This window comes from Oryza sativa, chromosome 9 (genome assembly GCF_034140825.1).
Source record: "Oryza sativa Japonica Group chromosome 9, ASM3414082v1".
NCBI classification, from domain to species: Eukaryota; Viridiplantae; Streptophyta; class Magnoliopsida; order Poales; family Poaceae; genus Oryza; species Oryza sativa.
Window position 1 is genome coordinate 22,698,562 of NC_089043.1, and position 13,514 is coordinate 22,712,075.

Consider the following 13,514-nt stretch of genomic DNA (forward strand, 5'->3'; position numbering starts at 1 on the left):
AAGAAGATGGAGAGTGAGAAGTGGAAAACAAGTACTCGTGAACTCGTCCACGCAATCATCAGGTAGCAAGTCACCATGGGATTCCTACCTCACACGTGAGCGCTAGGAACTGAAGCGGCACGCGTTTCACCGTATTTATAGCGCTTTAGCGCTTAGTTTTGGATAAAAAAAAGCTATATACATTTCTTCTTTAAGATAAAAACCGCCATGCGTATATTTCTTTTTTTTAAAGTTGATTGCAACTTTCAACTCAGATTTATCAAGGATTTGAAAATTTTTCAACTAATATTTGAAAACTTTCAAGGTTTGAAACTCTAATTGAAAAATTTTCAAGTCAATATTTGAACCCTTTAAACTTAAATTTAAAAATTTTTGAACTAAGAAGATGTTGAAACTTTCAAGTCTGATTTGAAAACTTTCAATTCGAATTTGAAAACTTTCAAACCAAGATTTGAAAACTTTCAAGTCAGGATTTGAAAACTTTCAAATCGAATTTAAAAACTTTCATCTCCAAATTCAAAACATTCAACTCAAATTTGAAAATTTTCATCTCAAAATTTTAAAACTTTTAATTCAAAATCTTAAAAACTTTTAACTCAAATTCTAAAAAAAAAATCTAGGAAAAAATCGGCAGAAAAAACGAGAAAAAAACGCGTGGAGAGGCGCAGACGCGCCAGCCACGCGGCGTGCGCGCCAGCAAGGTAACTGGTGCATCTTCGCCAATTAGCTTTTCCGAAGTCACCAAGACACAATTGGGACCTGGAATTATTGGCTTCTCTAGTTCTCTTTCCAACTTCCAAGTAGTGGCAGATCAGTTTTATACGAGAAATTCAGAGATGCTTTCTCAGCATTCTTGTAGTACAAATTCTTGTGAAATTTATGTTTTTCTCCTTCTTCTGAATATCTGTGCTAGCCATCTGTAGGTAGATGATTATCAGCGTGCAAGAAATATGTCAGGTAGAGTTTATCCCAACAAAAATTGAAAGAAAAGGCAGTGCAATTTATTTCCATAATCATTTTACAAGGCATCGCTTCCCATTTTAGGACCTCAAACTATTGGTAACAGGAATGCCAACATTACAAAGCCAATTGAAGCTAGTGTGACTGGTAATGGTATTCTCCCCTTATCCTTTCTCACAAACATTGCCTCATAAATTGGGATATTAGTGATCACTATCAGTCCACATAGAATGACCTGGGGTAAAAACACATTCCACACACCTGCCATTATTTTGCTTAGCCCTGCAACTAGGCAGACGAAGTTCAGTAATGCGACAGTTGCGATGATCACAAATTCAGGAGATGATGACCCAAACTCAAGGATTTCTTGCTCATACCTCTTTGCTTCATCGCCATCACTTACCTTTGCTGTAATTTCAAATGACATCTTTGACAATCCTAACAATTTTCGGATGGTGTCAATGAAGCCATATAGATATGAGGTAATTCTTTTCACCATCCACATCCTTTGTCCATTCCACCATCCTTTCAATGTATCCCCAGATAATAATGCCTCATAAAGACTGTAGAGGGTCTTCACACAAAATACATATATGAAGGGTGTAGCCCATGGACTCATAATCTAAATGTCATGTAAGTGTAGTGTTAGTTTCAATAATAAAAATAAGTTTTAATGACAAAAATGAAATCAAAGTATGGCTTATCATTTAATTTAACGGTACCTCTGGAAATAGGGGAGTGCCTTTGACAAGACCTAGTGCTGGAATCATAACATAGTAGATTGTAGGCAGTGAATTGGCTGCCCATAATCCATATATGCAGTAGCCCATCTGTAACTGCAAGCTGATTTTTCCATGTCCAAACAGGAAGGTGTTGTGCTTTGAAAGAAAAATTGTGAAATTGCCCTCACTCCATCTCTTGTGTTGCAGTATTGTCTGGGCAAGTGTTGCTGGAGCTACACCCACAAATGCTGCCCTTTGAGGTTCCATGTAGACTGACTCCCATCCTCGGCAATGTATTGCCAATCCAGTGATGACATCCTCTACTGGGCAACCATATTTCACTCCAATCTCATTGCCCCATTGTGTCCTAAGTTCATAAGTGCAGGTTGCTAAAGATTTTGCCTTCTCTTCAATCTCATCTATGTTCTCATGTCCTCTTTCCTTTATTCCTCTGCCCCAGTCTTCCTTGTAATCTTTGCTGAATTTCTTACCACAAAGGATCTCTCTTCTATGGAAGCATCCTGTGCCAATATAGAGACATCCACCAGCACTGTCCAAACCACGCATCTCCACCTTTACATTAAATTTGTTTTGTTAGTGTAGAAATATGATAGCATATTTCTTTTTTTTGCAAGCATGGGAATGTATTTAAGTACAGTTTGATTTGATATATGGAACTTACATGATTGATAACATTGAGAGAGTTCCCATATATATTATTTTTGGTCATATTGTTGTAGTTCTGAGGATACTGGACAAATCCAATTTTGTGGCTCATTTCTTCATCAAGGAAGAAGCACAACGCATCTCTGATTGAATCACTATTGTTGGAATACATGTCACAGTCCACATTCAAGATAACAGGGCTGTCACTTATCAGTGCTGATACCCTTATCTGCATTTAACGAAAAAATTAACATATTTTAAAATACTTCCAGGAATAAGGAATATATATATTGAACATTAAAATACTAGAGAAAATTTTGTGACCAATTTGTGCAATGAATGATGCACAATAAATTGTATGTGGTGATTTAATGGTGCGCAATTGATACATGAAAAAATTCTTGACCAATTATTGACTACATCCACATAGCATCTGATACATGAGAAAATAACATTTGATGACCTTTTGGTTAGTGGTTACTTGTAGAACCTACTGGATACTTCATTTTTTTAATTCAAAAATGAAAACATGGTGCATCTTGTTGCAGTGTTTTTGCATTTATAAGAAGATATATAAGGGCAACCTAAAATGAAAGTAGGGGGAGTATTGTTAGGCTTGTTTTAACATAAAAATAAATAAATAACGTTAGTGAACACACCAAAGCGTTCAATGCCCCGGCTTTGAAGTTATGGTGATACTGAGGGCTCTTCTCGCGCGCCATGTATACCAGTGTTGGTAGCACATTTCCGTCGTCATCAACTGCATTTTGGCTTTTCCCATCTATCAGAACCTAGGAAAGAAGCAACATTTAGAACCTCTCAAATATATATAAAAAAGTACTATTTAAAATCATAATCGTGAAAGGCTTACCTGAACAATTGGCTGGTGATTTTTTGAGGTCATTTCCGAGTTCCATTCATCAAATCCTTTATGCTTTAGTTTAATTTCTTCAGGAATTTTTCCTGACATGACAGCCGAATCAATTCTCTCTCTCATTTCTTCATACAGGTTCTGAAAAAAAAAAAGTCATGCCAGTCATATGAGAGTTTTGATTTCTCCTATTTTACCGAAACCTAGGGGAACCGTATATATATTTCATTATGTGAGAGCTGATTTTAATTATGTCCAACTTGTTGAATTACAAATGCCTTAAAGAAGAATGTTAAAAATGCACACACCTTGATAAATGACCATTCTTTTGGGGAGCACAGATTGTGATGCCCTTCTGATTCCGAGAAGTAAGCAGCTGGGGACCTTGGCTCAATGTTATATCTTCTGCAGAATGGTAGCCATTTCTTTGCAAACATGGATGCCTCCCATAGAGCGTAGAAAGTAAGAATTGAACCACCATCATCAGAAAGATACACACTTATTTTTTCTGATGGGTAATTGTATGCCATGACTGATAGGATGGTAGAGATGACAAGGCTTGGTGGCTCTGCGTGTGGGTCTGCAGTGCATACAAAAACATCCACACCAGGTAGATTTTCTTTGTATCTGCTCCAAAATACATGGTAAATGTGTTAAATTGTGGGAAATATATGTTTTCTCGATGATGGATATAACTTCATCCTCTACATCGATGTGTATTCGGCCATAATATTTTTACAATAAAACAACATTAAGTTGCAAAATGAAAAAAAAAACTAATGAATGTCCTCGTGATGGTGTGATGATTTAATTGGGTTAACTGTTGAGAACACTCAGAGCCATAACCTGGATGAGATTTTTTTAACAAATCGAGTATATATAGTTTTGCATGTTTCTATCGAAATAAAATTTGAAATTAAAATATGGATTTAAAGTAGTGACGCCCCTGAAGAAACATGATGAGTTAGACAAGTTGGGCCCAAAATGCGAGTTGTACCCAGGGTTTGCAATTTTGAAACCCTGTTTTTTTGCCGGTGGAGGCCGAAAAAACTGAAATCACCAAAATTTCAGAATTTTGGGTATTTTTTGAATTTTTAACATATTTTGACTGAATTTGAATAAATTTTGAAAAAATTTACAAATACTTGACAAAAAATTGAAAATTTCAGAGAGATTTGTGCTTGCCGGTGGGGGCCGAAATTACCGAAATTTCGAACCAAAATTCCAAGCACTGGTTGTCCCTGTTCTGATCACCTACTCAGTATGTGGATCGTTTAGGATCATGCCCGATGCAACTATGCAAATGCTTAAAGGAGAGGAGTGCTTATAAAAAAAAACTAACCATTTTATTCTACCAGCTGTAACTAAGATAGGAAATGTTCCTTTCAAATAAATAAAAAAAGATAGAAGGTGTCCTAATCTGAAAAAGCATATGTGCTTAGCAGGTGCATATGTTTAAATGGGCCTTAAGCACTTAAGAGAAGGTGCTTGGGTTGGAGGAACGACTCTTTACGCGGTTGTGCTTGATTATGTGGACATTCCAAATGCTACATCCGTTTTTAAATAATGATCCTCCTCACCGCCGCTAGAGGTGAGTGCCGGAAATCCGGTTGTCCTAGAGGAAGACAGCGGCTGGAGATTGCAACGGCGATGGCAGCAACAGCTTCTCTCTACCTAAGGCTGTGTTTAGTTCACGCCAAAATTAAAACTTTAATTGAAATTGAAACGATGCGATGGAAAAGTTAGAAGTTTATGTGAGTAGGAAAGTTTGGTGTGATGGAAAAAGTTGTAAGTTTGAAGAAAAAATTAGGATCTAAACACGGTGTAAAAGCCTATAAGGTATGGCGTGTTAGGAGGCGGTGTCAGGAGGCACAGCAAGACAAGAAGGATGGCAACGTGGAGGTGTTGGGTGGAAGGGAGGACATCCTTGAGAAGGTGAAATAGTGTATCCAAAAATGTTATAAAAACGGAGTTGTCATCTTCCTCTTCCAACAGTGTATTTCCCCACCACTTAAAACCCACCCTGCCTAAAAACTACCACATCTAAACACCAGATAGATAAAACTAATCCCTGTATAATCATTTGTCGTATTTCTTCCCATCACGTTCCAAAGCACCACATAGTACTATGATATTTAAAAATAAAAGAAATATGTCCATATTTTATTAACACCTCCAATTTGAAGATTCTTTTATAAATCCGATTGGAGATGTTCTAAGAATAAATTGTAATAAAATATATCTGACATGGCGTGTTTTTATTAAAATATTATAATGAAGTATGTCTGGCATGGCGTGTGTGTTTTTCTTAAAGAAAAATCAATCACTTGCTTAATGCTTGGCCAGTCGCTACCAGCTTTCAAAACCATACAAAAGACACGTAGTTATGTTGTACAACCTCCGTTTTTAATATAAGGCGTCGTAAATCTTTTACCATTCGTTTTTATTCAAAAAATTTTACAAATATAAAAAAGATCAAAGTCATACTAAAAAACATTTACGATAAATCAAGTCAGAATAAAATAAAAACGAATGATCAACATATCTAAGAAAACAATGTTGTTATATATTAAAAAAACAAAGAGAGTATATTTGATGCCACTTCAGATAATAAATAAACATGCAAAAAATAAAAAATAACAGTAAGTTAAATTCAAACCAACCTCTCGGCGAGCCTGTTCTTGAAGGTGCGGCGGCGGACGGGGCACCACCGGACGGACTGCGTGATGACCCAGTAGACGGCGAACCAGAGCTCCGCCGCCGCCATCCCCAGCCACGCCGCCCGCCCTTCGCCGGCGGCCGGCACGCGCGTCGCCCTGTAGTAGAGCACCAGCAGTATCCCGGCGGCCACCGTCGCCGCCTGCAGCCTGTACACCGCCCTGCCGCCCACCTTCTCCGTCGCGAACAGCCGCCGCCTCTCCGTCGTCGTCGTCTCCATCGCCGGCGGCTAACTAGCTACTCTCTCTGTGTAGTGAGCTCGATCTTCGCTAGCATAGGATCCGTAGTAATATATGCATATATAGCTCGATCGATCACTAGCTGACAAAATGGACTAACCAATTCTGATGCACAGATATGTGCATATATAACGTCATACTATATAAATTGTTTTTTACTAGAATATATTTTATATAGCATATATCTTTAGAAGCCAGGTTGATGAGATTTGGTTGTGGTGCTGTGTCAGCCACTGGAGCACGTGGTCAGGGAGTGTTTTATCCAGGACCAAATGTATGGGAGACGATTATTGAGTGTCTTTGGATTGATGGTCCTTTACACTTTGTTTCTATATAATTTTTGGATACTAGCCAAGAGTTTGTGCGTTGCAACGGAAAATAAATTGTATTTCTAGCTTATTAAGTTAATTAAGTACATATTTAGTCTAAGTGAAGAATTAGGTGAATTGTATGTTGTCTTTCCTTATTGCGTAGTACTCCTGCACATGGGAATTTAAGGAAGGAAAGGAATGCGGAGGACAGCTGATAAAAAAATAGTAGAAAAGGAAAAAAAAAGACCCTCCTCTCCACTTTCCCTTCCCCTCGGTTTCTTCGGCAGGCCAGCCCCTCTACCAGCTGCCACCGTGCTGCCCCTCCTCTCCTCCTTCCCTAGCCGGCACGCAGCGAGCTCGGGTCGAGGTGAGGAAGAAACCGATCGACGCGGCAGCGAAGAACCTAGGGAATGGCAAGGAAGAAGCCAAGGCGACCCCCGTTGCTCGGTGGTGTTTTGGCGACAACAGTAGTGGACAGCGGTTCCCTCAGGCGGCGCCGAGGATGCCGAGCCTCTCCACAATGGGCATTCCCCTCTCATGAAGAGCAGAGGACGCTGATGAGGAAGGGGAGAGGGCACCTTGGAGGGAGAAGAAGGGCGAGGGATTGAGGTTGACGGGCACCCCGCCGCCAGATTCAGCTAGCATGTACCTCCCGGCGACACTAGCCCTCGATCAGGTGGCGCTGGCCCTATATCGAGCGACGACAGCTCTCGATCCACTGCTTGAAGACGGAGGAGGACGACGATGACACGGCTGCCATTGGATTCAACATGGCATGGGACGATGAGTCGGTGACCGTGGCAGTTGCCTCTCCCGTCTTCTCCGGACAACGAAGGACTCGGTGGCGTGGATTGGATCCCAACAAAATCCAATTGTTCCTGGTACGTTTGGATGGATTGCCCTCGTGTAGACCTCCTTGGAGTTGGTGGCTTGGACCTTGGTCCCACATGTCAGATGGTGGTGGCGTTGGGAAGGCAGAATGGATCGACACCACCACCGAGAACATTTAAAGAAGTATAGATGCTTGTTTTCTGAGCCCTATGGATCTGAGGGCCTCATCGTTTGTTCTATGGCTTATAAGCCGCTGCCAAAGTTTAAATTTTGAAACTTTATTTGGAGTCGACTTTGATGTTTTTTTTAATGTAGTTTGTTTTTCAGTATTGGCTTTTAAGTCACTAAAGACACATATGAAAAGTTTTATCCATAATTATTTTTTATCACTAATAAACCATTACAGCTTATATAATCAAGCCATATACAACCGATGAGGACCTTATTTATATAGAGGCCGAAAATGATTTGAAGATGGTTGTATGACCCTAATGTAATTATCTTGATTTCATTAAAAAATTACTTATCAATTATATATAACTTTATATTAAAATTATAATGAGAGTGTTGCTACTTATAATCGTCTGATTATTTCTTACTATTATGAATGTTTTTTTAACAAGTCTAATGCAACATGAGGATGCACGAGCGGTGTGGTGATAGAGTAGTCATGGGTATACAACTTCACCCACTAGTATTAATTTAATGGTGCCTACTAATACAGTATATTACACGTATGTCAGGGCGTCTTCATAGGATTTTAATGACGTTAAGGATGTCTTTAGTATTATCTTTTTAGCGTATGTTAAGACATGTATTCGCTGTTTGTGTGCGTATGCATCTTCTGATCGAGAAATTAATCAGTCTAATATATGATGTAAGTCTCGTAAATAAACTCTAATACCCCTTCAAATGCGTACTAGTATAGTCAAGCTCTAGACAACACGTTTTTATAGGAAACTCTAGGCAACAAGTTGAAGTTGATGTGACAACATTATATTTAACGCCTTAACAGCAGTTTTTCATGACAAGAACTGTTGCTAGGGTGTTAAATATAACTGGGTTAGTAAGGTTCAACGTCTTACGTCTCTCTTCGATTCTATATTAATTGACGTTTTTGACAAGGTTGAGATCAAATTTTTATAACTTTGACCATCAATAACTTTAAAAATATTTAGTTTAAAGAAACTAAAACAACATATATAGATTTTTCTTTTAAAGCACTATAATAAAAATAAACATGCATTTATTTATTGTATATATTATAATAGAAAAGTAAGGTCAAAAGATATATTTTGTAGACCGTGTCATTGTCCAAAACGTCAATTAAAATGGAACCGGAGGGAGTACATCTGAATATATATATATATATATATATATATATATATATATATATATATATATATATATATATATATATATATATATATATATATATATATATATATATATATATATATATATATAGGACACTCATATGGGGCACCATGGTGCCCGGGCACCATGGTATCTAATGCACAAAATCACTCAAATTTTTCAAAATTTTCAAATTGTGAGTATATACCTAGTTATAATAATTTGATTCATACCTATACTTATCAACAAAACAACTCAAATTTAACTTTATTTCACAATACATGATTACATACCTAACTAATTATATGTATGGATGCTATATACCTAGAATCAAAATCTAACAAAAACAAGTTCAAATTCAGTTCAAACTTGCTTTAAACTAGTTAGTAAAGTAGTTAATGTTAATACCTAGGTAATTGAAAAAGTTTCATACTCATTTGAATTGGGTATATACTCAATTTCAACAATGGTGCCCGGGCACCATGGAGCACCAAACAAATATATATATATATATATATATATATATATATATATATATATATATATATATATATATATATATGTTTGGGTAGAATGGTTTTAATATGCAGTGTTATTTGCTAATTAATGGTAGTAGGCCAGTCACCATCGTCGGCATGCAGAGACGATACGAATATGCCATATATATGGCTGCAAGGACAGTTGTGTAGCATGCAGAGACGATACGAATATGCCATATATATGACTCCAATTTAATTTCAAATTCCGTAGATTAAAAAAAATATCGTATGCACTAGCACACATCCGAATATATTTTTTTTGGTGGTACAAAAAGAACAGGAAGATATTCTGTTATATATCACCGTGTCCACATCTACATACGAATTTCACGTACGTGTACACGCATCGATATTGATTCCATGACCAAGAGACTCCATTTCTCAAACATACGGATTTTATTTTTCCCGTTTTGTTTAGCAGTTGTTGTCTCGCTGTCTCGCGTGGATCATATATGTATATTATATATTTATATATATAGATCGTGTGGGGTAAGCGCACGAATTAATCATAGTGATGCATACGTGACATGACAATATCCCTTAATTTGATTGACTACATTTTGCCTTCAACATTCCCTCAACTAGATAATACTCCGTGCTTTCTTACGGGATATATGTTAGATATTAGAGAAATGATGAAATAATTTGAATTAAAATATTATGAAAATGATTTGAGAATGATGATTTAACATGTGTATGTTTAGTTTTAGAATGAAATAAATCGTAGACATAATTACTATATGCTTGCATGTGTGTTTAATGGGTTGATGTGGTATGCTTGCATACAGGTTTTTAGGAGTGGTAATAAATACTATGCTTGCATGTTGAGTTTTAGATGTTTAGTGGATATTAGCTTTATAAAAAGAAAAGATTTGTTCGATGTTGCCTTCAGTTCCCTTGTGATTCTATAGTGTTAACTCCTCCTTTTTTTTATTTTTTTTTACTGCATCCTCTTTTTTTAAAAAAATTACTCCCCATTTCACAATAAACTATTATAGTATATATGATGTGACACTATCTAATACTATAAATCAGATTAAATATATAGTGCTAGGTAGTGTCACATCATGTATTAGATTGATTTATTTTGGGATAAAGAGAATAGACACATAGGTGTCAATTTAATTTTTACTATGTTGTATGCAATTGTGTGCATAAACCTATATATTAAACTCGTTATGGGATATATATCTTGCGACTTCACGAACATAGTTTTTTTTTAAATATAAGTACGATAAATCTTTAGCTATGTGCCAACTACTACTACTTCTACTTCTTCCGTCCCAAAATCTATATTGTCAAAACAAAACGAGATTGGATGGAATATATCCTAAAACAACAAATCTAGACTGAGATATATCCAGATTCGTTGTATTAGGATATGTCATATTCAGTTTATATATATATATATATATATATATATATATATATATATATATATATATATATATATATATATATATATATATATATATATATATATATATATATATATATATATATATATATATATATTAGGTCGGAAAAAGCAAATTCAGAGAATGAATCTAGATATAGATCTCGGGAATCCTCACTTGATTTTTTATCGGACAGATGAAGTACTTAGGACTCAGGAGTGGACAAGACTGCATATGCTGTTTGTAATGCATATCCTGTCGCCAAGCGCAGCCAAAAATAGTAATTCAGATGGACATATAAGTAGAGTACTAGTAATTCAGATGGACAGATCCTACTGCTCGCGTACAGACCTTGCCAGCTGCTTGATTGGCTACTACTCTCTTTATTCCATAATATTCCCTCCGTTTTTTAATAGATGACGCCGTTGATTTTTTCTCACATGTTTGATCATTCGTCTTATTCAAAAAAATTTATATAATTATAATTTATTTTGTTATGAGTTGTTTTATCACTCATGATACTTTAAGTGTGATTTATATCTTATATATTTGTATAAATTTTTTGAATAAGACGAATGGTCAAACATGTGATAAAAAGTCAATGGCGTCATCTATTAAAAAACGGAGGTAGTATAAAACTTTATAGCATTGCTCATATTTTAATGAATCTAGACACACCACACGATAATATTGTATATCGTCAAGTGTGGCCTTCGTTCTTCCACGTCGCGTGATCATTTCATCTGGTGCCTCCATCCTATTTCCATGGAGCGAATAAAATCATAAATGACAGTTCTCATATGATGTACATTGTACAGTATGTGATGCTGCCTTTGTCCTTTGGCTGAACGCGTGCAGCCGCATGTGCACGTGTAGCAAAGCTATTTTTACTTTCTTATTTTTGAAAACTAGATGAAGATATGTGCCTAGATCTGCATGGAAAATGATGAATTATGGTACTAGAAGAATATTATGTCCTCATCGTCACAGAAACAACCGGAGGTGTGCTGATACCGGTGGGTACATAAATCCATCCCGAGTTTAAATCCTAGCTCCTAGAAACATGCTTCAATAGAAATTTAGTACTAACTCCGTCCCATAAAAATTAAATATGTACTCCCTCCGTTTCACAATGTAAGTTATTCTAGTATTTCTCATATTCATATTGATGTCAATGAATCTAGACATATATATCTATCTAAATTCATTAACATCAATATGAATATGGGAAATGCTAGAATGACTTACATTGTGAAACGGAGAAAGCAGGAAATTAAAGATAAATTAGGAGGATAGACTATAATAACCTTATTTAATAAACATAGTGCATGCACGCATTTCATATATAAGATTGATTAAAAAGAAGGTTGAGACAACGGATTAGAGATGAGATGGAAGAAAGGAAGATTTCAAGAAAATGTAATCAATTTGATGGGTCCTATATTAGTAGAAATAAGATTTTTATGCGACAAATGTTTAAAGGCAGAAATTTAATTTTTACGGGACTGAGGTAGTAGGATTAGAGTATGTATTGACAGAGTATGCTTAGCCACTTAATCCCTCCGTCCCAAAAAAAGACAAACCCTGGGTTTCCGTATCCAACTTTGACTGTTCGTCTTATATAAAATTTTTTTATAATTCATATTTTCATTGTTGTTAGATGATAAAACATGATTAATATTTTATGCGTGACTTGTCTTTTTAATTTTTTTTCATATTTTTTTTAAATAAAACGAACGGTCAAACGTTGGACACGGAAACCAGGGTTTGTCTTTTTTTGGGACGGAGGGAGTAGGTACTAGCTCCATTCTAAAATATTAAAATATAAGATATATTGTCTTACATAGTTATATGGATAAAATCTCCTATATTTTAGAACGAAGGTAGTATGTGCACATGACTTACATGTATATGGTAAATTGGTAATGACTAAAAAGAGAAAAGAATATTAGTCATCAGAACTCAAGTCACGGATGGACCATATAGCTAGCTAGTGATTGGCGAGTCAATCCAATCCTCTATGGATTATATATATAAAGTGCACGTAAAGTTAATTCACCATGGCATTTGATTATAGTGCTATTTGACACTCGAGTTAGCAGCCGGCCGGGGCCGGGCGATCACCTTTGTTTGACGAATAAATTTTTTTAAAAAAAACTAATGTGCACTTTTAGTTTGATATAGATTCCACTTTTTGTACATTAATTACTTGCTGTTGGTACAACGTTGACAGCGTCGTCCAAGAGGAAGAGGAAATTGTGGAACCTTTTCTTGTCGTCTTTCAATTAATTAGTGCGTGTATGATTCATGAAAGTTAACGTCATTACATGTCCTTCCAATTAATCTGTGAATGTGCAATATTATATTGATGGTGCTATTATTTTTGAAGCACATGGGCTGGTGGGAATATTTCTCAGAGGTTAAGTTTTTATCTTTTCTTAGAGGAGTTTTAACCATATCGGTAGGGGTTTTGGGTAGATTGTATATATGGTATGGAGATCTCAAACATATATATTCAACTCAAGTTTGGATTATGACAAATATACTTGACACATGTGCTCGTATTTACGACGAAGTGAGTGTACCTCAACTGGTTAGATGCTTGTGGTGGAACCAACCCACCTAGATTTAAATCGTAGATTTAACATAGTGCCCGCATTTATGGCTAGTTTTTTCTCAGAGGTAGCAGACGTAGAAAGGCAGGGTGAGTGTGCGCGCGTTGTGAGCTTCTGTGTTTGTACTATGTTTCTAGAAAGCAAACATACTTAAAATATAAAGAGTAAAATACATGGCCGCTAAACTTGTGTTGCGGTGTCACTTAGATCCGTGAACTTGAAAATTGCACGCTCAGTGAACTTGGTTTAATGTACCACCCTGGTCCAAACGTCCTTTGACTGCGTTTGA

General features: G+C 36.2%; 1 protein-coding gene across 2 annotated transcripts; it reads right to left on the reverse strand.

The window, feature by feature from the left end:
- Window positions 1–979: 979 nt before the first annotated feature.
- LOC9269152 (cellulose synthase-like protein E6) lies at window positions 980–7,361 on the reverse strand. 2 transcript variants are annotated; one of them, XM_015756203.3, is made up of 8 exons: window positions 5,883–6,211; window positions 3,528–3,846; window positions 3,220–3,360; window positions 3,008–3,139; window positions 2,365–2,577; window positions 1,683–2,255; window positions 1,338–1,582; window positions 980–1,242 (listed from the first exon to the last, which is right to left on the reverse strand). In XM_015756203.3, exons 1-8 carry the CDS (start codon window positions 6,155–6,157, stop codon window positions 1,164–1,166), a joined length of 1,977 nt encoding a protein of 658 aa, XP_015611689.1. In that variant the 5' UTR covers window positions 6,158–6,211; the 3' UTR covers window positions 980–1,163. The 2 variants fall into 2 exon arrangements, with proteins under 2 accessions (XP_015611689.1, NP_001411783.1); NM_001424854.1 differs by having other exon boundaries at window positions 982–1,582; window positions 5,883–7,361.
- Between the last annotated feature and the right edge of the window lie 6,153 nt (window positions 7,362–13,514).